The sequence below is a fragment of the Nymphalis io genome, chromosome 4 (assembly GCF_905147045.1).
Source record: "Nymphalis io chromosome 4, ilAglIoxx1.1, whole genome shotgun sequence".
NCBI classification, from domain to species: domain Eukaryota; kingdom Metazoa; phylum Arthropoda; class Insecta; order Lepidoptera; family Nymphalidae; genus Nymphalis; species Nymphalis io.
In genome coordinates this window covers 5,615,658-5,637,821 of record NC_065891.1, presented here as the reverse complement: position 1 = coordinate 5,637,821, position 22,164 = coordinate 5,615,658, and the positions used below count along the sequence as shown (strand labels likewise).

Sequence of the window (22,164 nt, the reverse complement as noted above, 5' to 3'; positions counted from 1 at the left end):
TTTATTCCAATGTGCATGCATTAAAGCGAGAAAGTATGATAAAAAATAGAGCGACTTCTATATATTATATTTTTTATTATAAAAATAAAAAAGTTTTTTAAACATTTTTTTTATGACACATTTAAAATTAAGTAAAATGTAAGTATTATTTTTACATATAATAAAATATTCACATTACATCTAATATATGTACTCGTACATACATATTATGTACTGGGTGTTCGCCGTGGCTCCGCTTTAACTTTTTTTTTATTATAGATCCCGTAATTTAGATACTTAAGTTGTTATTCAGGTCTTAGGCTATATATATGTAATATTTTATTGGTTAATTGATAAGGTAACAAACAAACAGGACAGAGCTACTTTCACATTTATAATTTTAGTAGGGACATATAAAAAAATGTGTCATTGGGTATCTACTCACAGTGAACAAACCATCTTTACCCAGAATATAGTAACGATTATTCTTTGATCCAAAAATCGGTTGTGAGTAAGACGAGCGTGAGTCACTGTGGCGTCGACGCTGCAGTCACACCGATTCCTATTATTAAATGAAGGAATGACGACGCGTCTTATCACCGCGATTACGATCTGAGCTAAATAAACAGACGGAATGTTTTGACTGAGTCTAAACTGATATACAATAACAGCCTGTTAATGTCCCACAGCTGGGCTAAGGCCTCCTCTCTCTTTTGAGGAGAAGGTTTCGAGCTTATTCCACCACGCTGCTGCGGGTTGGTGGTGTTTAAATAAATATATAATAATAAACATATCAATAATTTAACACCGCATCGCAGCTAGACCTGTTATACAAAATTTCTCCTAAATTTGGCATTTTCGTTTACTGGCACAACAGCCTAAGGCGCTATTGTGAAGTGTACCACAGATCAGTGCCCAGGCTACAATAAATTACTGGCTAATTGAAAAGTAGCTGAGAAAGCCTTCAGAAATTCTCTCGGTAAAGGTCAGATTCTATTGCTCTAAGAACCATGTTCGTACAAAAAATAGATTGATTTTATATATAACACGATAATTACTCCGGTATACAATATTTTTACTAGTTACAATGATTATCGTATTGTTCTCATTCGAATTAATAATGGCCTAATGTGAAGCTTAAATAAAACTGTATTTAAACTTTAATACATATATATATATTTAAATGGATTTTATTAAAAAAAACATTTAACAAAATCCATTTAAATATATATATATGAATACTTAAAAAGTTAATTTATAAATAAATACGCAAAATAAATCAGTATGACCTTGGTGTTAATGTATTATGATAAGACCTTTTATCGTTCAAAGATCACTTTGAATATAACGCCATCAAACGTAACATTAAAATGTTTTATTTGTTTTCATATGACGCTTTAATTACGGCTTAAAGTAATATTCGTTTAAGATAAAACTAATTATTCAATTGAGACAAAATTAACTGTTGATCACGGACGAAAGTGGAGCTCATTGATGGGCAAAAACTACTACCGATACGCAAACAAATACTAACTCAGACATGCCAAATTGGATGAAAGTACTTCCGCAACAACATTACAGATACAAAAGTTATCGTTGAAAATGTAATTTATTTCGTCTTTGTTATCTGGTGGATTGTTTTGGAAAAAATGCGAGAACACCAGATAAGGGATTATTGTTATCGCCATTATCGCGGATAAAGATTGAGCGCATTTTTATAACGATGTCTGTGATATCTACAGCTTTTGTATTATTTAACAATCGGATTTTGTTTTTATATTTATATCTAATAACTATAAGCAACCTGATTTTTTTCAGCGTGTTTGTAAAATTTTAGTATGTAATAATTTATTATTTCAACGATTACATTGTCTTCAGAATTATTTCAGCTATTCGAGCGTGATTTAACAAACATTTAAACATAAAGTATTGGCATTAGTGGTAGAGCTTTGTGCAAGCTCGTCTGGGTCGGTACCACCCACTCATCAGATATTCTACCGCGAAACAGCAGTACTTGGTATTGTTGTGTTCCGGTTTGAAGGGTGAGCGAGCCAGTGTAATTACAGGCACAAGGGACATAACATCTTAGTTCCCAAGGTTGGTGGCGCATTGGTGATGTAAGCGATGGTTAACATTTCTTACAATGCCAATGTCTAAGGGCGTTTGGTGACCACTTACCATCAGGTGGCCCATATGCTCGTCCGCCTTCCTATTCTATAAAAAAAAAAAAAATTTGCTCGAAATGGTCTGATAAGATAGATCTTTTGGCTGTTTTTTGATGACGAGAAATAATACGCTTTTGGTACGTAATTATGATCGAGGGAATATTGACTATTTTTATAGTTGTAGATATGTGATTAACGTCGATATGTAACATGAATAATTTGAGGTTAATAGCAGATATCGCGATGTTATCTTTTATAATTTTCAATTCAGTTACGTCCGATTACTATATTCAAAAGACAATTAGTTTATCGCTTAAGGTTGGTAGAATTGTCTACGAGTCGTAATTCAAAAGCGTCCCAATGATAAAATATTTCGTAAGTGACGCAAAAATTTACAGGAACGACTAAAGGCTCGTTTCTCATAGCTCAAAGATTCGTTAAATGTAGGTAGGAACAGCTTAACAGTATTGTTTGTATTAATAATACTCCACTTAATACTTTAAATATTAAAGTTAAGTTATTAGGTTAAAGATATCGTCAAAATAATATCTCTGTCAGGGCAATATTCCGTTTACTTTGTTTATCAAGATTCTGTGCTTGAACGTCATCTGTTGGCATTGTAAGAATTTATTTATATTTTCCGAGATATCGCGAGTATTGTTCTCTGATTGTAAATATTTCTGATACGAAGTTTATTTTTGTTTAACATTCGGCTGTTGTGTCCAGGTATTCTGCGACATAGTCGTCCGTGATGGAGAGATGGTGTGTGTGGAGTTGGTGGCCAAGGGTCGTGGAGGCGCTGCTCAAGCCGTCATCTTCCTCGGATCTATTCGTTACGATGCGCTCACTAGAGTTTATGATGCGAGGGTAAGTATTTAAAACTCACATTTTAAAATATAAACAACAGGCAAAAAAAGATAGTTTGTTTATCAAAATTGTTGAACCATCATATATCCTAACATTTTTATACATTATAATTATATTTACGTACATATTAGAAATATTAGTATATAAAATTAATTTAACTAAAATACTAATGGTAAAGAATTAATTATGGTATATTTTGTTTCATAAAAAAGTCCTACATCTATCTTAATTTATAAAGTAATTAAGCATTTATATAAAATTCTTTTGACTTGCCGACAGATATCGCTTGAACTAAATCAGCAATGAATATCTAAGCGCAAAATTATAACAATATTAATTATAGTATTGTTATTAATTTATGATAACGACGATATAATCCTTTTGCATAATGTTACAAGAATTAATCAAGAACCTATCACAGTCAGCGGTATCACAACAGATCTACACTTTTACTGGTAAATTAGATTATATAATGATTAGACGCAGATAATGATGATTGAATCGTAGCTCTGTGGAACAATTTATTCCTACTCGTAATCTATTCATGGTTTATTATTGTTAATTTGAACCCAAAAATGATAGTAATTTTATCATTATATTTATGAAGACGTCTCGTCCCGTCGTCCAGGGCCGTTTGCTCGGAAGTAATTAGTCTAGAAAACCTCATTAGTCGTGACCTTGCTCTATCATCGCGAGCGATTGCTTCCAAATTAAAAAAAAAAAGCTTTAAAATGATAGGGATTAAATACTTATGTATGTTTACCATATTACAATCGAAGGAGGAAAGATAAACAAACGTTACATTTACGTATGCGCTCTTGATTTTCTTGTAGATCTGCTGTATTATGCACAACGAACAGTTCTTGATACTAATACTTACTTTAATTTTACTTCCAAAGTTCCGATATCAACTTCGCCGACAACGTTAATTCCATAAATTAATCCACAATGTTTATAACGATGACTATTCGAAATTCGACCAATCATATTGCGTCAATTCAATGTCAAAATTGTGTATTTATTATCTTTACTCCTGCGATTGGAATAGGCTATAGGAACTTATTTTCGTAAAACTATTCTTCTTCAAGTTATTGTTATTGTGACCGTGGTATAAATCTAGCGTTCTCGTATATTTGAGAATTGTGCTATAAATAAATAGCCAGGTGTGATAATATTTTTTTTCACGCATAACAACATTTCGTACTAAGCAAGGTCAAAACATTGGTCATTTCAAGAACGTACAAAATAAGTTAACTTTTGTGTAATCATTCGTTTCCTTCATTGTTATGTATATTCTCGAATGTTACGCGTACTTGCACTGACATACGACTATATCTATCTCCGTGTCTCGTGTACATAATATGTATGTATATCTTGGCGATTGAATAGAAAGGAATGTTTTTGCACTAACGCAGTACATCGTTAGACATTGCAACCAGTTACAATTTGAAGCTTATTAAAAGAATTGTTTTTTATTATGTTCTTGATGTTGTTTTCTGATAATTCATGAAATGTTTTGTTTTTTACTATTGAAATTGTAAAAAGATGATGCATTGTGTTTATAAGAGTAAATATATCAGTCATTTGGCAGCGAAACTTAAATAAGACATAAATTAACGGTAGCAATCAAATAACTATATTATTAAGTGAGATTAATTGTCACGCACCCGCTTGCTTAGTGGAATGACCGTGACGTCACATCGCCCACGCTCAGTGAGTACTTCATTACTTGTCTGAATCATGGCCGTCAAAGAGTACAGTAATTTAGGATTATATCTTAATGCAAGGAGATGTTTACAACCTTTGAGTAAGCCTTAGAGAGCGAGGATAGTTATTTGTGACGTCAAGACACCCACAATCTATGATATCACTCAAATACCACTACTGACAATATGATACATGCGAGCTATATGAGGAGTGAAAAATGATGCGAAATAAAGTGAGAATATTTTAATGTTTATGTGGAGTGAAAAAAACACAGCCAGCGTAGTCCGAGTGACTTCATTTACCCGTCCTACTCTTTAATATTTCGCCGGGACCTTTAAAAGAGCTGATCATTATTATCTGCGGCGACTAAGTCCCAACTTACTTCGCTTATTATTTACTCCGGATGGATAATTATTTTTCTAATTAAAGCATAGTAGTTTTAGGTATTTCTCGCACGAACGCACTAAATATGTAGTACTTTTCCGTACGTTTCCGTACAGTTTTGATTAGTAATCTATTCTAGGCAGTCGACCAAAAGACGTAAATTCGTCGTTTCTTGTATTATTGTTCGATATAACACGATTCCTTAGTAGGTCGTTCGTATTTTTTACTTACGTACAATACGGGTCAATATTTTTATTTATTTGAATTTATTACATCATAAAGTTTTCCTGCTTCCTCTTCTATCGTGTAAATGGTAATGCCAAAAATTAAGCTGAATCCACGTAATCACCCTATTGATTAGTAAATAATATTACACATAATTAAAATTTTGATTGTGTTATTAATATTATTTAATTATATTGAATTAGTGACACTTATGTATTTTTTTTTAAATGAGCTATTAATATCCCGCTGTATTGACAGGAGATTATAATTGTTGTATCAAAGTTTGTGGGTGTAGTGGTTCGTTTATTTTGAAAGAGCGAACGAATAGTAAAAAGAAACAGAGTTTTGGTCCCTTCTTGCGGTTCCAGCTTGGTTCATTCATATAAATTTCATCAAATTCAGACAAACAGACAATGTTTCTTTCGCGTTTATATTATAAGTATGTTAGTATAGATAGCCTGGTTACTTTACTTATTCAAGAAACGGTTGAAGTAGAATTGTGTACGAGGCGTAATGCAAAAGCTATTGGCTGGCTACTTACTGAGCAGAAGGTTACGAATAACGGATAGTAGAATAAATGTATGAAGATGACAGATACTGGTGTTTAAAAAAAATGTAATCGTCAATTATAAGACACTTCTACTATTCGCAAGCAAAACGAATCGTTTTTTCATTATAGTAACCGGACTTGAGAACATTCTGATGCGCTAATTTTTTGTCATCTGTCAGATCGATATAACGATAGATCGAGCTATTTAGCCGGGGTCGCGGTCGACCCAATGGCCTACTGGCGTCGCTAAAGTCACAGGAGGGACCGACGTAGGGTGAGTCCGGGTGGAGGAGGGTGGCGCGATATCAACAAGTTTTCGTCGCGTCGCCGCGTCGCCGAACGTAATGGATGGGGTCGTATTAATGACAGTTAACTGACATCGCGCCTATGCCACGTGACTGATTTCATGATTACAGGTGTTTAACACTTACATTATGAAAAATACAGGAGCCAATTATAATTTATTATTTTAATAAAAATAATTGTTGGGCTCCGTCCAAATTCAATTATATTATTGTTATGTCATTTGAAGCTTTTTTTCACGTTGATTTAATTAAAATTTGATTATTATTATGGAACGGTTTTTACTTTATTCTATAGTTAATATTATCAATTATATTTTGCAGTATTAATTTCTGCGGGGTTTTTCATATTACATAGGTTATATGATATGTATTTATTAAGTAGGTATGTTGAGGTTTCAAAACAAGTTATAATATTATGATGTCATAATCGGTGCGACTATTTTAGTATTTGTAGTAAACTAGTTTCCGCCAGCGGAATAGCTCGCGTCTGAGGGGGAGGGGTATTAGGTATTCTATGGCCTTTTCTGTACCCCTGACAACGTGTATGCAAAATTTTATAAAGATCGTTTGCGTAGTTTAGGTGTGAAACAAACACTCACTTTCGCATTAATAATATTAATAAGGCCAGATTACTTGATTCCAACCTCGTTTATAATATATTCCATTTATATTTTATATGTATAATACGTGTATAAGGACGGTTTTATATCTAAATGTTTGTTTCAAAGTAATGATGTAATATATATATTTTTTATATATTTTTCTCAGACAAATTCACGATGTTTTAGATACAATATAAGCTAAATTAAGCAAATGAAATTACGTGGTGTTGCCCGGGTTTTAATGCGCAATTTTGGGTTAAGGTACGTGTAGGCATTATGAGCTCAGATCATAGTCAGACTGCTCAGTTAAACCTAAATCATTTGCTCGTCATTTATTTTCCTTATGCTTCTATTCAATATGATTCGTCGCTGACAGATATCAGCGTTGTAAGAAATATAAATGATATCGTACAACTGCGATGCACCCCTAACCACATAATAGAATTTATTACGTCTCTAGTAATTATAATTACAGTACTTATAATAACCGACGTTACTGTCTCAGATAGGCTTACACGAAGCCCTTTATTTATTAAATTAAGTATATTTCTGTGATGCTCTTAAAATATTGTTTTTTCTAGGGCTATGAAAATTGTCGACGCTTTCGAAGAAATGATTGCCCAAAAGCGTTCATTTCTAGGACAAACGAGTTCTTTGTAAGCGTAAAGTTACTCCTCGTTATAATAATATGCTTCCAAACTTGGGGTCGATAGTCGATATAAATGTCTTTGGCTCGTTGTGAACTCTCTTTCCTTGGAACTAGGATGCCCTCATTACTCGAAGGGAATCTTTTGTAAACACGAGACAAAAGAACTAAAGAAAATGTTGAGTGCGATTATAATTTATGGTTTTCATAAAATTGTTATACTTTTTCTACAGTCAATGTAAAATAGAATTTATGTTTTAAAAATCTTCATACAGTCTCTTGTAAATACTACAAAACATAAAGTAATCGTATTTCTGTTTCAATTTAAACTATACTTCAGCTGCGACCTCTTTGTCATTTTTATAGAATTCCGTCGACTCCATCGCAATAGTTTATTGAGTTAACATTACATCATAAAATGAAAAAAATCTTTACAATGTGTCGTATATCAAGGCTTACATGCACAGGTATACTTGCTAAGAATAACTTATAGCTCTGAAACATGCACGCTCCAGTTATTTCTGCAAGCGATATCTCCAAGGAAGTCTGTCAGGCGAACATTATAACTATTAGATAATATTACATGTATTAAGAAGCTGAACAGTTCACCTAGTGTAAAAGATTAAGGATCTTGTTAAACATGGTAAACAAAAAAATATGATGACGCTACTTCACAAACCGTTGCATTCGGCAGATGAATCATCAACGGTCGAGATCGACTTATGGCACGGCAGATGGCAGGACGGACGACAGGTGGTCACATGCTTACAAAACTGGCGTACTACTGCTTACTACAGACGTCGAGCCGTGTGCCCTCGGTCATTGTTCCTGTCGAATGTCACGCTTTAAAAATAAACATACAATTAGTCCACGTTCGGAACCAATGTTTAGTAATACAACGACGTCACAATCCATACATTTTGGAAAATCATTATAAAATAATCACTGTGTTACAAATATTTTTAATTTTGTAAAGTTCAGCAGTGATAAGAAAAAGTAGAGAAATGTTATTTTGTGAAATGTATATACAAAAGTATACAATAAAAATTATATTTATTTATTTTAAAACTTTTTTGACCACCACAATGTGTAGCATAAACTAAAGCCGGACTTAATGCCTGAAGGCATTCTCTACCAGTCGACCTTTAGGCTAAACAGAAATCCGTGAAGGCGGTAATTAATAATCAAAAATATACATACATACAAATATAACAACAAAAAAATAAAAACAGAGCTAAAATATATATGTGAATAATATATATTTAAACATATGAACAAAAGAGTATTATAGATGTCATAAGATGAAGAGAACTAGAAACTTTCTGACAAAATATGCTCACGGAGACGAGAATAATACTTCTACAGATCACCTGTAGACGTACGAAATGACGATACGATACTACATACTCGTACGTGAACGTACGACCTATTACACGTGAATAGGAATCTAAATATATAACTCCATAAAATTAAAAAAAAAAAACGCCTTTGCCGCGAAATAATTCATGCTTATAAGATCAAAATAATTAAGAATTCCGTTTTTAATCTGTATTTTTATATGGTAACTGTTTCGTATTTTAAATTAACACTGGCTCACTCACACTTCAAACCGGAACAAAACAATAACAAAAATTGCTGTTTAAATATTCTAAATTAGATTATTTTGATATTTTTTTTTATAAATTTAGTCGACGCACGTTCTAATCTCAGAAACTGTAAACAATAACGGCGTTTGACAAATGGTATAGAGCGGCTGAACTAGAGTTCAAAACGATTCATTCACATATTTATATGCGTTATTATTTAGTCAGCAAACAACAGCGAGGAAGTATTTCGTGTCATTAGAAAGTGCGAAGTATTATTTAAACACTGGCTTTATTTATTTCGAGCCAATTAACAACAATGCGGAATGCCAACATTTATGATTTAATTTAAGTCGTTTTATCCGTTTATTTTTGTATGAAATGAACTGTTCATAGTTAGACAGTTTATTCCTAATTAAAATAGTTGACATTCATGTGTGTTTATAAGATTTCAAATTTATTTAAAAGAAGGTAACTTTTTTTTTCATTGTACATCGATTAATTATAACAAATAATACATGAATATACAAAGATGAAAATCCAATATTGTTTACGTGATACGCGTTTTGTTAGAATCACAATATCAATATTCTCTGTAACAATTTATACTAATATTATAAATAAATGCGAAAGTAACTCTTGTCTGTATGTTACGCTTTCACAGCTAAATCATATTGAACCGAGTTGATGAAATTTAGTATGAAGTAAGCTTGAACCCCAAGGCTGTACATAGGCTATATACCTAATACCTACTCGCCCCCCTAACATGAGGGCGAAGCCGCGGGCGAATACTAGTTTATTTACAATCAAATATTTCATTTAAGTGGGTCTGCCCTCCAGCTAGTTACGTTACTCCGATGTGTTCATATTCATTTGTGTGTAATATGCTCGTTCATCGACAGCAATCATCATTGTCGACGAAGGTGGCGCAGCGCATGTCGTTCGGTCTGCTGGGACGCGGAGCGGGCGCAGCGGCGCGCTGCGAGTTCGTGCGCATGAAGGGGCCGGGGGGGAAGGGCCACGCTGAGGTTACTAACAATTTTGATTTATATTAATTTCTTATATCGTTTGCTATGCGACATTATAGAAAATACTTAATATAGTAAAATCATTTCCGATGAAAATTCCATTAAAGTTAATATCATGGTCCAGGGTACAGGCACCACAACCAATATACCATTAAGTATTAATGTAATACATGTATGTATCATAGTAAGGCTCACACTCACGCAGGTGGCGGTGTCGCGGCCGCGCTCGTGTGGTGCCCACACGCCAAGCTCGGAGCCCGGACTCACGGCTGCCGAGCTGTGGGACAGCGACTGGGAGGACGACGACCCCGACGAGCTGTTCCTCTATCGGAACCAGGTGATGCCTCCTCCTTTACTCATCCAATACTTTGACATTGTACCTTTAGCTTACTATTTACGTGGTATGCTGATGTCTGATTCTCAAGGCGTGTAAATTTTAAAAGCATATCTTAAATTTCTTCTCGTAGAAACTACTGTAATTTTCCTCTAGATAAGTGTTGCTCGAATTATCAAATATTTGTAACAAAGTCAATTTGAACAGGGCTTCTTATAATCGTTTAAGTTTTTTATAAAATATTAGCCAAATTAGTTGATATATATCGTTATTCCTTAGGCTCCTAGCTCTGTTATGTAGCCTATAATAATTAACCCTAATTAGACTTCATTAGACGAACGTTCCTAAGACTAGCGGGTTCATACATACAAACAGTACATATTAATATATTACATTTCAGTTCTAGTATAATTCAATCATTTGTTTTAAAAAAATCTTAAAGATTTATATTGATACAGTTCTATTTTGTATTTATTTATAAATTTGGCGCAATATCACTTTTAATTGTACTCTGTCCCCAAAAACAATTGCTTATGAGGAATCGATACAACTGTGTGGTTTTAAGTAAATTATCAGTCACATGACAATGATTACGTATATGGGTCTATTTGGCATCGCTCAACGCACAGTGACGCAGCTCGAGAGTCCGTCACTCGAATGCACTAGATGCCATTGTAAGGGGTGAACCGCCCCGTGATTGTTTGTTAGACGTCTCTCTGGGCTGTCTACCGTTAGAACACGCTTAAAATAATTAAAAGTAAATTAGACAAAAGTGTTGGACGTAAAGAAACAAAGAGAAATTAATCATTTGTTTCATATGCTATATATAATATATTTTTTAAGAAGAAGAAAAGAAGATTTTGTAAGCTTTTATCGACTAATATTTGACGATACGATATCGGAGATAACGATTTAAATAAAAAGTGTATGATTTAACTCTTTATGATACTTTTATGTATGCAAATGTTTTCTTAATATTTTGAATGCAAATAATGAAAATTAAATTGTTGTACTTTTGTTTTATAGTGGTTAAAGATTAATCCTTTTTTTTTTAATTATGTTATGTTTCCGGCCTGAAATTTGTCTAGTGGCTAGTTTAAAGACCGTAGATCCGAGGTCTGGGTACCATCCCAGATTCTGTATTCCCGGAGTTTATGACTCCCGCGCCTCAGAAAGCATGTAAAGCCGTTGGTCATGTGTCTGAAATCTATATGGTCGTTTCGGATTTGCCGTCTCATCGGATTATGAAAGCGGGGGAATAGTTAGTTCACTTGTGTTGGCGCAATTGTTTTAATTTATTTTAAATAATTCAAATATGTACTGTTCAGTTAGTCCTTGTTCGATTCCCTTGAGAATAGCCTCCGTGGTCGTAATTGTTTAAGAGGACGTCACATTATCATCAATAACCAATTTTCTCGTATTCATCACAATATAAGGTTTAATATATGGCCTGAATTGAAATGTAGAATAGCGATTATTCTAGACAGACCTAATGTGACGATTATAATAACCGAAGCCCTACAACGAATTCCAGCGTCGCCTGAGTGACCCGAGCGCGAACATAACGACGTTTGTTCGCGGCGGGTGGCGAGCGCGCGAGCGCGACGATAAGAGTCGCTCGGAAAACGAGGGACTCGATTCACTCTCGCATGGTTTGGCGGAGGTCGAGGCAGGCGACCTGCGTGACGGTGAGTGGGACACTTGTATTACCTAGCTCGAATCATTTCGAACAGTAGGTATAACAGTATTAAAGACTCGTTCTATAAAAAAGTCAGTGCACTATGGACAAGCGTGTGCGCGTGATATAATAAGAGGTGAACGGTATATTACGTTTTAATTTTATTTATCTTTTATTATTTTAATCAATGACATTTATTTTATTTTATTCCTTTGCATTACTTCTGTAGCAAATAGCAAAGTGCCTTATATGCAGTGTCGTTATACTTAGATTACGCTTCAGGCTACGAGTCTTTGATACTAGCTTATGCAACCACCGTGTATAATATGCTAATCACTATTTGTATCCGACACCCAACAGCAGAAATTATTTAATTTAAAAGAAGATAGCATTTTGAATAGAAAAAAAACACACATGAAAAAACTAGCATTATGATCGCTTGATCCGACATAAAACTTTCGTAAACCTAAAGCTTTTATGATTATCCGCGGGGAGAATCATTTCATTTTGAGTGCATTTATATTTCTCATTTAATTTCATCGACCGATCATATTAGTATGACATGCCTCAAAGAGCCCTGTCACATAAGACGCTTCCATTTACTTGTTTTTGTTGTCGTGATCGCTTTCTGCTTGATCTGAGGAACATGGCGTATGCGTAAGTTCGACGGCTCACCACAACCAAAATTGCGTGCTTACGCAAGCGAGGCTTAATTGACAGTGTATCTTCGTCGCTGCAATTTTATTTAAAAGTTGAGGGTTGGTATACTGCTATTATTATTAACTATTTCTGGTTTCACTTACGTTATTTATCAAAGAATGCTCGATTTGTTTTGATGAGATCGGACCATTTTTGTAACCATATATCACGCAGTCGATTATGGCCCGCCGCTGATGCAACTCGTTGAAATCATGCAATTCTTTTGTCGAGCATTTCTCGATAAATACCGTAAGTAAAACCAGACTGGTTAGTAATAATATTATGAACATTCACGGGTTAATTAAGTAAGAGTATTCGTAATTGCTCTCTCGGCGTAGAGAGCCTTTTTGCCCGCCCGCAGGAAGCCCGCTAGCCCGGACAGAAATTGGCACGCCCGTATTCACTATCGCTCGAGTTTACACATATTCCGATAAATGCATCAGTTTAGTCAGCTATGATCGAAATATGTATCATTCAGCTCATTACGCTACGAATGAAACTCATCAGTACGCAACAAATAGACAATAAAAAATGTGGCGCTCGGTATGATTCCACAGCGACCACGAGTCGTACGCTCGGTTGTACGAAAGCTTTGAGACGATCACAGTAGCATGTTGCGATTTGAAATATCGAATACGATCCCACGGGTTAACGAGTAGTGCTGTGCGTCCGTAGGGCGGCGGGCTTCCTCGGTGCGCTGGCGCGGCTGTTGCGCGGGCGGCGCAGCGGGCGTGCCCGGCGACATGCGCGACGTGTACCGCCGCGCGCCGCCCGACCTGTCGCCCGCGTGCCTGCACACCGTGTCCCCGCGCCGCCGCCCCGCCCGCGTCACGCCGCAGCCGCCCCCGCTGCGGCCCCTACACCTTGCGCGACCGCGCCGCGCCCCGGCCGCGCCCGCCGCCCCGCACTCCGTCCCGCCCGCCGACGCCGAGTGCGAGCTCGCCTGCGACGCGTGCTGCCTGGACGGACGCGCCTCGCCCGCGCCGCCGCGCGCGCTGCACGAGCGCCTGGCCGGCGTGACGGTGCGCGGCGAGGAGGAGCTGCCGAGCGAGCCGACGGGCGGGCCGCGGGGCGCGGGCGAGGCGGGCGGCCCGGGCGGCGCGGGCGGCGCGTGGAGCGCGGGCGCGCGCGCGTACGTGACGCTGCCGCGGCGGCGCGGGGTGGCGGCCGTGCTGTTCCGCAACGCGCCGCTGCCGCCGCGCCGCACGACGCCCGACGGCACCGACATCTACTACTGGTGTGACGTGCCGCGCCGCAAGATCTCCGGTACGCGCCGGATGCGGACTTCTATAGGCCCTTTCGGTTCCCGGTCCGAGACTATTGACAGTCTGTTCTATCGCCGAGAAAGGCGGCTTCGCCTCCGACACCGTCATTTCGTTATAGATTAATTACTTGTGATTGATAAATTTCGCAATGAACGTAACATTCGCCTCGTTCGCGCAGAGCTCGACGATGGCGCATACAACCCGCTGTGGGCGATGCGCGGGTTCACGCAGACGTTCCACCTGTGGAAGGAAGGCCGACGCGCGCAGTCCGCGCCGCTCAACGCCTTTCTCACCTACGTCACACTGCCGTGGTGGAGCATCGCTAAGGGTGAGTGCTCTCTACGGAAGCTCCGGACCGCTTACACTCGTCCTTAACCGTATGTTACATGGTAGCTGAAATGATCTTGTATATCAGTGAGACCTTACTCAAATGAAATTCGTTTTTAATAATTTCATAATGGTTGACACTTTTGTAATTGATTATGTGATCTTATTTCAGATATTCTTGATCATCGCGAGGAGCCGATCCTGACCTTCTGAGAGGAGACTCCCGGGGTCTTCCGCCCTCTCCGCATTTTGTGCGAACTTATATTTACAAACGTAACAGCCGCCACAGTATGCGAGGACGTTCTCGTACTAGTCATCCAAGAATTAAGTCAAATAATATCTTAGATACATTAACAAAGTGCATTAACTTTTAGCGAACTTTTATCCTTTTAAATATATTTTTGTTAAAGTATAACGAAATAAATAGTCGTCAATATATATGACAAGCGCCGAATGTATTTCTCGAGGAACCATCTAAAATGAATAATAGAAAACAGTATCAATATTATACCGTATAACGTAAATGTGTGATACAATTATTGAACAACACCACCGACACTGGCGTATAGTCTGGCCGTCGTGAGCACGCCAGCACGTAGCACACGAGCACGTAGCACGCGAGCACGTAGCACGCGAGCACGTAGCACGCGAGCACGTAGCACGCGAGCACGTAGCACACGAACACGTAGCTCGCGATATGTATGTTGCAATCAATTCCTCGTTTTAAACTTGTCTTTCGTCTCGGTAGGACCCTTGGATTACATATTGGAGATCTGAAACCCTTGTTACATATATAAAGTCAGTGACCATTTGAAAACTATATCCGCGTTCAAAGACGAGTTGCCCTTTATAAATCACTATTTTTTACCAAAAAATACAAAGAAGGTAAGACATTAGTTTGTTGTTGATATCTCTTAATTTAAAAAGCAAACTTCCATACGTGTATACATTCATGCAAAACAGTGGTGGCCATATAATGATCAATTAACAACGTTTTTTTTATAATTCATTATATAAAATGATGAAATATATATAAATGTAATGTTGTAATTGGCATGTTGTTCGTAACCACAATTTGAGAGAAACACTAAAATATGAACTAAATTTAAATTTTATGAATATTAGTGTTTTTAATTCTGTTCTTAGTAAAACTTCGAGTATTTCGACAATTAAAGTGTATGAATTTGTTAGTGAGTCTCTCAAACTGAATTAGTCTTAGTTTTTGAGCCTTTTTGTTTTAATTTAGCGTGTAACGTTGGGGCCGACATATAGGCTGCTTAGAAAGGCCCCTTAAAAATATATAAAAAGACATTTTTATTAACGTTTATTAATTTTTATTAGCAACAAATGAAGTCAGAAAAAATAAAGAACGATTGATAAATTGTTTGAAAATACGCGATGCTGTCGAATGACTTTTCTTTTCTTCAAAAGCCTTCAAATGATGTCAATTCAATGTGACTGCCTAGTAGATTGTCAAATATTTGAACAGAATAGAAGGTCATAGTTTTTAGTATTTCAGATGGTCTGCTATTATTTTGTATGAACAGTTGCACGCGCGAATATTTATATTACCTTATCTATTGGATTGAATAAATTTTTTCCTCGTGTTTTGGAAATTATACGCTTCAGATTTTACAGCAATCAATGGCGTGAAAAATTAACCGATACCGATAGCGGAAAAGTGTTCTAGCGGAAAAGAAAAAAATCTGCTTATTAAGTATTTACTAAAAAATGAAATACTAATACTATGGGTTTTTATTTGGAAAATGAATTGTAAATCAATAAACATTCTTAATTATATGACCATCACTGTAATTCGTTTATTTATTATTGTCATAAAAAAAATCAAATAAATACTAGTCTTCCCTAAGTCACGTTTTAAAAATATTTATTAGTTGAATAAGTATGCGTTTTAAATTTTATTTTTGTATCAATTGTAATCGCTAACGAATAATGTAGAAATCAAAAAAGCGATTTTTAAGTTATATACTACCATATAATATTTATAACAGTTTGTCTCAATACAATTTGTACAAAATGTAATATAATTTAAAATAGATATGATATGTTCTTATATTGCTTTTATAGTTTAAATGCTACGCCTTAGTGAGATTTTTTTCAAATTTAAGTCATGAAAAATCATGTCATCATCGTCGTGGTTCCTACAGGCGCATTACCAGTAAATTATTTTTTAATTTCTGCGTCTGCAAATGTTTGCAATTCTTCAGAAAGTTATCTTGTATTTTTTTTGCGATTTTAATTATTAAACGTCTTAACTAGCAAAAGCATACATACAACACAGAGCAATGCATGCTACCTCCGTATTCCATTGATGTTTACCGCCTATACGGAAACACAATTTTCACACATTTGTTTTGCATTTTTTTTTGACAATTAAAGCTAATTACAGAAACTCTTGTCATCAACAAAAACTTGCCAACTATTTTTTATGGAGACTCGGGTACAAAGGGAATATTTTAACAATTAAAATTTTATCTATAATCTGACATTAGAAAGTTCGAAGCTAATTAGATGCCAGGTTTTTTTTAATAGTTCCTTGCGTACATTTTTTAAATGTTCTATTTCGGATAGTCTATTTTTACTTGATGTTATGATAACGACTTAAATATTTAATCTCAAAATATAACCCATTATTGTATAACATTGAACGATTAGAAATCCGAGTTAACGACCGGTAATGGTCGAGCTGATGTAATATTTCACTGACCATTTAACTTAATTACTATTTAATTATACAAATAATCTATTTATTTAATATGTAAAATAAATGTAACACTTTTTAATATGTTTTATAAATGTAATTGTTACCTACTCCACGTTTCGTCTCTCTCTTGCTGATAAGATCGTATAAGTGTGAAATATACGCGTATTTATAAATCATATTGTTTAATATTTATTAATCTCAGTTTTTATTAATTTATCAATAAAATTAATTGCGTCTTATTATTACTTTCTTAAAGACATGAAATGCAACATTAATCTAGCCATAATATAGCATTAATATAATACAATTAATGTACCTAAACAAAATGTTTACCATAAAAATATTTTATTTATATTTGAGAAATTTCGTCACAAGCGTCACGTGGAACGAAACGTATTTGAATGTGATACAATAAATATGCTATACGTCGTAATAACATTCCGAATATTAAATAATTTTATAATATAATTGTAATCGTCATATTTAGTTTAATCTTATGCGACCGTGTCACGACGCATGTCATGTTGCTAGCTAGGTTAGATTATCTAATTTTGTATTGTGATTTTAAAATAATCTTTGATATTTAATGATACGTTTTTTCGAAGTGAAACTTCTTGATTTCATGAGGTCGAAATCGAGTGTAACGTTATGTAAACTTTTCTGCCGCAGAAAAGTTTCGCTTCTGTCAGTTTTCGCGCGCTTAAATATTTTTTTTTATATTAGTGAGACAATAGTTTGATAACACTTGGCCTAAGTTATTTTAAATGAATATATATAACTTGTGACGATGACAGTAATGTAATATACATATGTCATTTAATTTTATATATTTTAAACATATAAATAATTCCAATTACTTGCTCCAATAGATCTGACAAGAAATATGAAAGTTCAGTAAGTGGAATTAAACAATAATATAACTTTTATAATTAAAAACTCAGAATGTCAAATAAATGGCCTTAAAAATAAATTAAATATTTATCTGATATTAATAACGTTTCACAAGAAAAGTTTATTTTTTTGTTTTATCAGTTATTCTGTACAAGCTAAATAATAATAATAATACGTTATTTTTTATAAATTAATTTGAGTGGCACATTTAATTATCTGTGGTAATTCAAAATAAAAATGGCGCCGTTCTTAAATTTTCATTTCTACATTCTGCGGAGTTTTTTTCATAACATTATATATATTTTTTATATTGTGCGATAGACTAAGAAACTATTCTGTATTCGGTGTGTGATGTTTGTGTGGGTATTGTAATTCAGAGTGATCTGTGAATTTATTTTAAAGACTTTTTTATGATTTGATCAATAAAATTATAATCTCATAAACACACTTGTTTTAATTAATTGTTTTGCCAGTAAGGTTTTATATTTTATTGTTTCTCTTTAACTATGGAGATGATTGGACTAGAATGCGAAGAGATGAGATTACGTATTGTGTGTGTAGGTTTTTCGTTCAACCTTTTTAATGTATCGGTGTTAAGTGTTAGCTTTTTGTGCTCCTAGAACTCTTTTGCACCTTTAAATTCATCCTTGTCAAGATCATAAACGATAAAATGATTATAGAACCCAAGATGGTCCAGTGCGCAGAAAACGTTAATACAAACCGAAGATTGCATATTTAAATTCAGGCAAGCAGTTTTTATGGTTTATGGTTTTTATTTGTGTCCAATATTCGTTTCGTTCTTCGCAAGTGTGAAGGACAACATCGCGAGGAAACTTGAATGTGTCGGATAACATTTTGCCACATGTGTATCCATCAACCGCCACGGATCAGTGTGGTGTAATGAGCTTCGAACCATTTTATTTTTAATTACAAATACAAATAATAACACTGGCAAATAATCAATGTGATGTTAAGTGATCATTAATAGACATTGTCACTAAATTTTCAGAAGCTAAGATGGTATGTCCCTTGTTCCTGTAGTTACACTGACTCACCTACCGAACCAAACCGAATACAACAATACTAAGTATTTTGCTATTTAGCGGTACAATGTGTGATGACTGGGTGGTCACTAACAAGACAGTACAAAGTTCTCTTAAAGAGGAGATATTGGCCCAGCAATAGGATATTCAGAGACTGCTACTTTACTAATAGCTATTCAGTGACAAATATTCGAAAGTAATTAACAATTAACAAATGAATATCTTTACCTTTTGTTTTATGATTTCATCAACTTTGATCCATTACTTTTATGAATCATATTTACCTGAAACAAACAAGATATTAATTAGTAATACTTACTAAGATTAATTAAAATAGCACCCCAAAGAAAATCATCTTGCATTATCAGTTATTTTATAGGTAGGCTATTCATAACATTTTTTTCAACATTACACAATCATAATTCTCATAAAAACAATAGCAGATTTTTTATCGATTTTATAAAAAAAATATAGAAAGGATTTTAAATATATTTTTTTGAAGGTTTCATTCACTGTGAAAAATCTTTTCCTATTTTTATTCGCCACGAATATTTCAGAAACAAAATATTTGAGAAACTTAAGAGTATATTCCTGGATAGATAAGTATGTTAATTATTTGAGCTACATTTATAATACTCGCTGGGAAATTTCAAACTTACATTGAACTATTGCGGTTTTATCAAAGGTAGTAAGTTTTAATCATATCTTGCTGCATAATCACAGTTAACGAGTTTGCCGCATAGACGTCATCAGTTCGCCTGCTAAAACTTACAATGACCGCTGTTATTCGGAGCATTTGTGACAAATCCCCAAATAAGCATGTCTGGCACGAAAGCCGCGTCACAAGGTCGCGTTGAAAATAAATGCAATTTAATAGTTATTTTATCAAAAAGTCGTCAACATTTTATTTGAGATGCCTTTACCAGCCGTGGAATTAACTTACTAAGAAAGGGAATATTTTGCATTACTACGTGCTGCTGTTTTGGGTTGTATAAATACCGATAATATCACGAGAGGAAAACAATCGGATAAGATAAGTAACACCTGTGGTGGGCGTTTGAGGCGCTCGTGACAAAACTTCATAAAGTTATCATAAAAAAAATATGTTTGGCAACCTTCTCTTGATTAATTTCAGCTATATTGGTTATTTATATTCCATTTTGCTACATACTTACTACTATATTTATTATTATTTAAAAAAATACCAATATCTGCTGTAGTTGTCTTGTGATGTATATAGTATATAGTAATAGTAACAGCCTGTTAATGTCCCACTGCTGGGCTAAGGCCTCCTCTCCCTTTTGAGGAGAAGGTTTGGAGCTTATTCCACCACGCTGCTCCAATGCGGGTTGGTAGAATACACATGTGGCAGAATTTCAATGAAATTAGACACATGCAGGTTTCCTCACGATGTTTTCCTTCACCGTTAAGCACGAGATGAATTATAAACACAAATTAAGCACATGAAAATTCAGTGGTGCTTGCCCGGGTTTAAACCCACGATCATCGGTTAAGATTCACGCGTTCTTACCACTAGTGATGTATTAAAGTTTAATTTTACTGTCGATTTGCTTAGTCTGCCAAGAATGAGAAATAAAACATTTTAATTATAATGCGATTTCGGCTGTATTTGGCAAGGATCAGAGAGGCCGCATCGCTGCCCTCCTGCGCTGACCTTACCTCAGGAGGAAGAGTGAATCTCAGTACAAGCGATCCCAAACTAACCCACCCTCCTGCCTCCTCCAATGTACGAAATGTTATTGTTATGCAAATAGCTATCTGCAGGAGGTCATATGCTGGAGTACTAGCGCCCCTTGATAGCGTCCCAGGGTATTGAAACCGTTGCCAATGTCAAAATTTATCGATAGAGATACGTATGATAGCGTCACACCTTTAACTCATCACCAAGCCGGTAGTGGTAGAAGGACCGATGTAATTTACGGAAAGAGCACATCGATCACTCTTCTTAATAGATCTGAATATAATTTCCCTCCGTCAAGATAGGGTAGAGTCCTTGGATGGAGTTTGCAAACTACCATTTTGCATGAATGCCCAAACAGATTTCTTTCAAGTCCTTCAATAAGTTCTTTCCAGGGCCTAACATTAGCGCCCATGACCACTACTTGGACTGCCTACTTGACCTCTCGGAGCGCATCGTAAATTTACGCCATTTAAATTATTATGTATTTTAATTATTTATTTGAAAAAGCACATCTACAATACATATATTAAAAACTTTTAAACTTTAAAACGAGTAACATTTCTCTGATACTTGTACCAATTACAGATATGCATACGGGATTAATAGATGAAGACTAAATTAGGTAGCAAATGAAAGTTTACTTCGCTTCCTCAAAGCACTTAGCCAACGTAGTCAAAGAGTAAGTAGAGTCCAAAAACGAGCATATCCTGTCTGATCCGACGACAGTAGGCGTGCGGTATGCGAGCACGCGTCCAATCTATCAGTAATGAGTAGGGTTACCATTTACAAAACAGAAGTACATACAAAAGTCAAAAGTTTTAAATGATTATGTAGATACCTAATATCTACCTACCACAATAAAACTACTATATAATAAGGATAATCAATTGTTCTTAAGGCATGTAGTCTGTTTTACCTGTTCAATAATATAAATTAACTTCTTCTAACTATCTTAAGTCCCAAAGGAACAATTTATATGAAACATTAATTTATGCATAAAATAACATTGGATATATGTAAATACAAAATATGTTTATTTATACAGCCAACTTAATTCAAAATAGGTGATATCTCCAACGAATTTCATTGATGTGATGCTAAAATTAATGAGGTGCAATTTAAGCGACGAGAAACTAGCAGTTCCAAATAAATCAACAACTATGGTTGTCCTAAAAGTAAATGTGTGAGCGGCGGAAGAGGGTACTTGCTGGGAGCGACCAGCGCTGTCTTCGCCTCATTACCGGGACACGCGCTACTAAGGTGAGTACGCTGAAAGTTGTCTTTTTGTGTAAAAACTATACCTAACATATTTTGAAGTGTTATAAAGAATTATGAATATAAGATTAGATTTTTTTAATCTATTTTATTGAACAAGTTACGGTGTATCTTTATATAGCTTTCATGTTATCATGTAACAATTATATTTAATTGCAACAAACTGTCCTAGTTACCCACCACC

At 35.2% G+C, this 22,164-nt stretch overlaps 3 protein-coding genes across 3 annotated transcripts in view; 2 read left to right on the top strand and 1 right to left on the bottom strand.

Annotated features, from left to right (window-relative positions):
* The window catches only part of LOC126781605 (uncharacterized protein KIAA0930 homolog), a 36,751-nt gene extending 18,730 nt beyond the window's left edge, over positions 1-18,021 (top strand). Inside the window, exons 5-10 of the mRNA XM_050506524.1 lie at positions 2,871-3,011; positions 9,916-10,041; positions 10,247-10,378; positions 11,910-12,063; positions 14,196-14,345; positions 14,517-18,021. Of these exons, the coding sequence (XP_050362481.1) occupies positions 2,871-3,011; positions 9,916-10,041; positions 10,247-10,378; positions 11,910-12,063; positions 14,196-14,345; positions 14,517-14,557 (744 nt within the window). The 3' untranslated portion in view covers positions 14,558-18,021. The remainder of the gene's footprint in view (positions 1-2,870; positions 3,012-9,915; positions 10,042-10,246; positions 10,379-11,909; positions 12,064-14,195; positions 14,346-14,516) is intronic.
* The window catches only part of LOC126781593 (phosphatidylcholine:ceramide cholinephosphotransferase 2-like), an 83,611-nt gene that overhangs the window by 15,658 nt on the left and 45,789 nt on the right, over positions 1-22,164 (bottom strand). The window lies entirely within an intron of this gene.
* Positions 1-22,164, top strand: part of LOC126781583 (spondin-1) — a 232,186-nt gene that overhangs the window by 194,811 nt on the left and 15,211 nt on the right. The window lies entirely within an intron of this gene.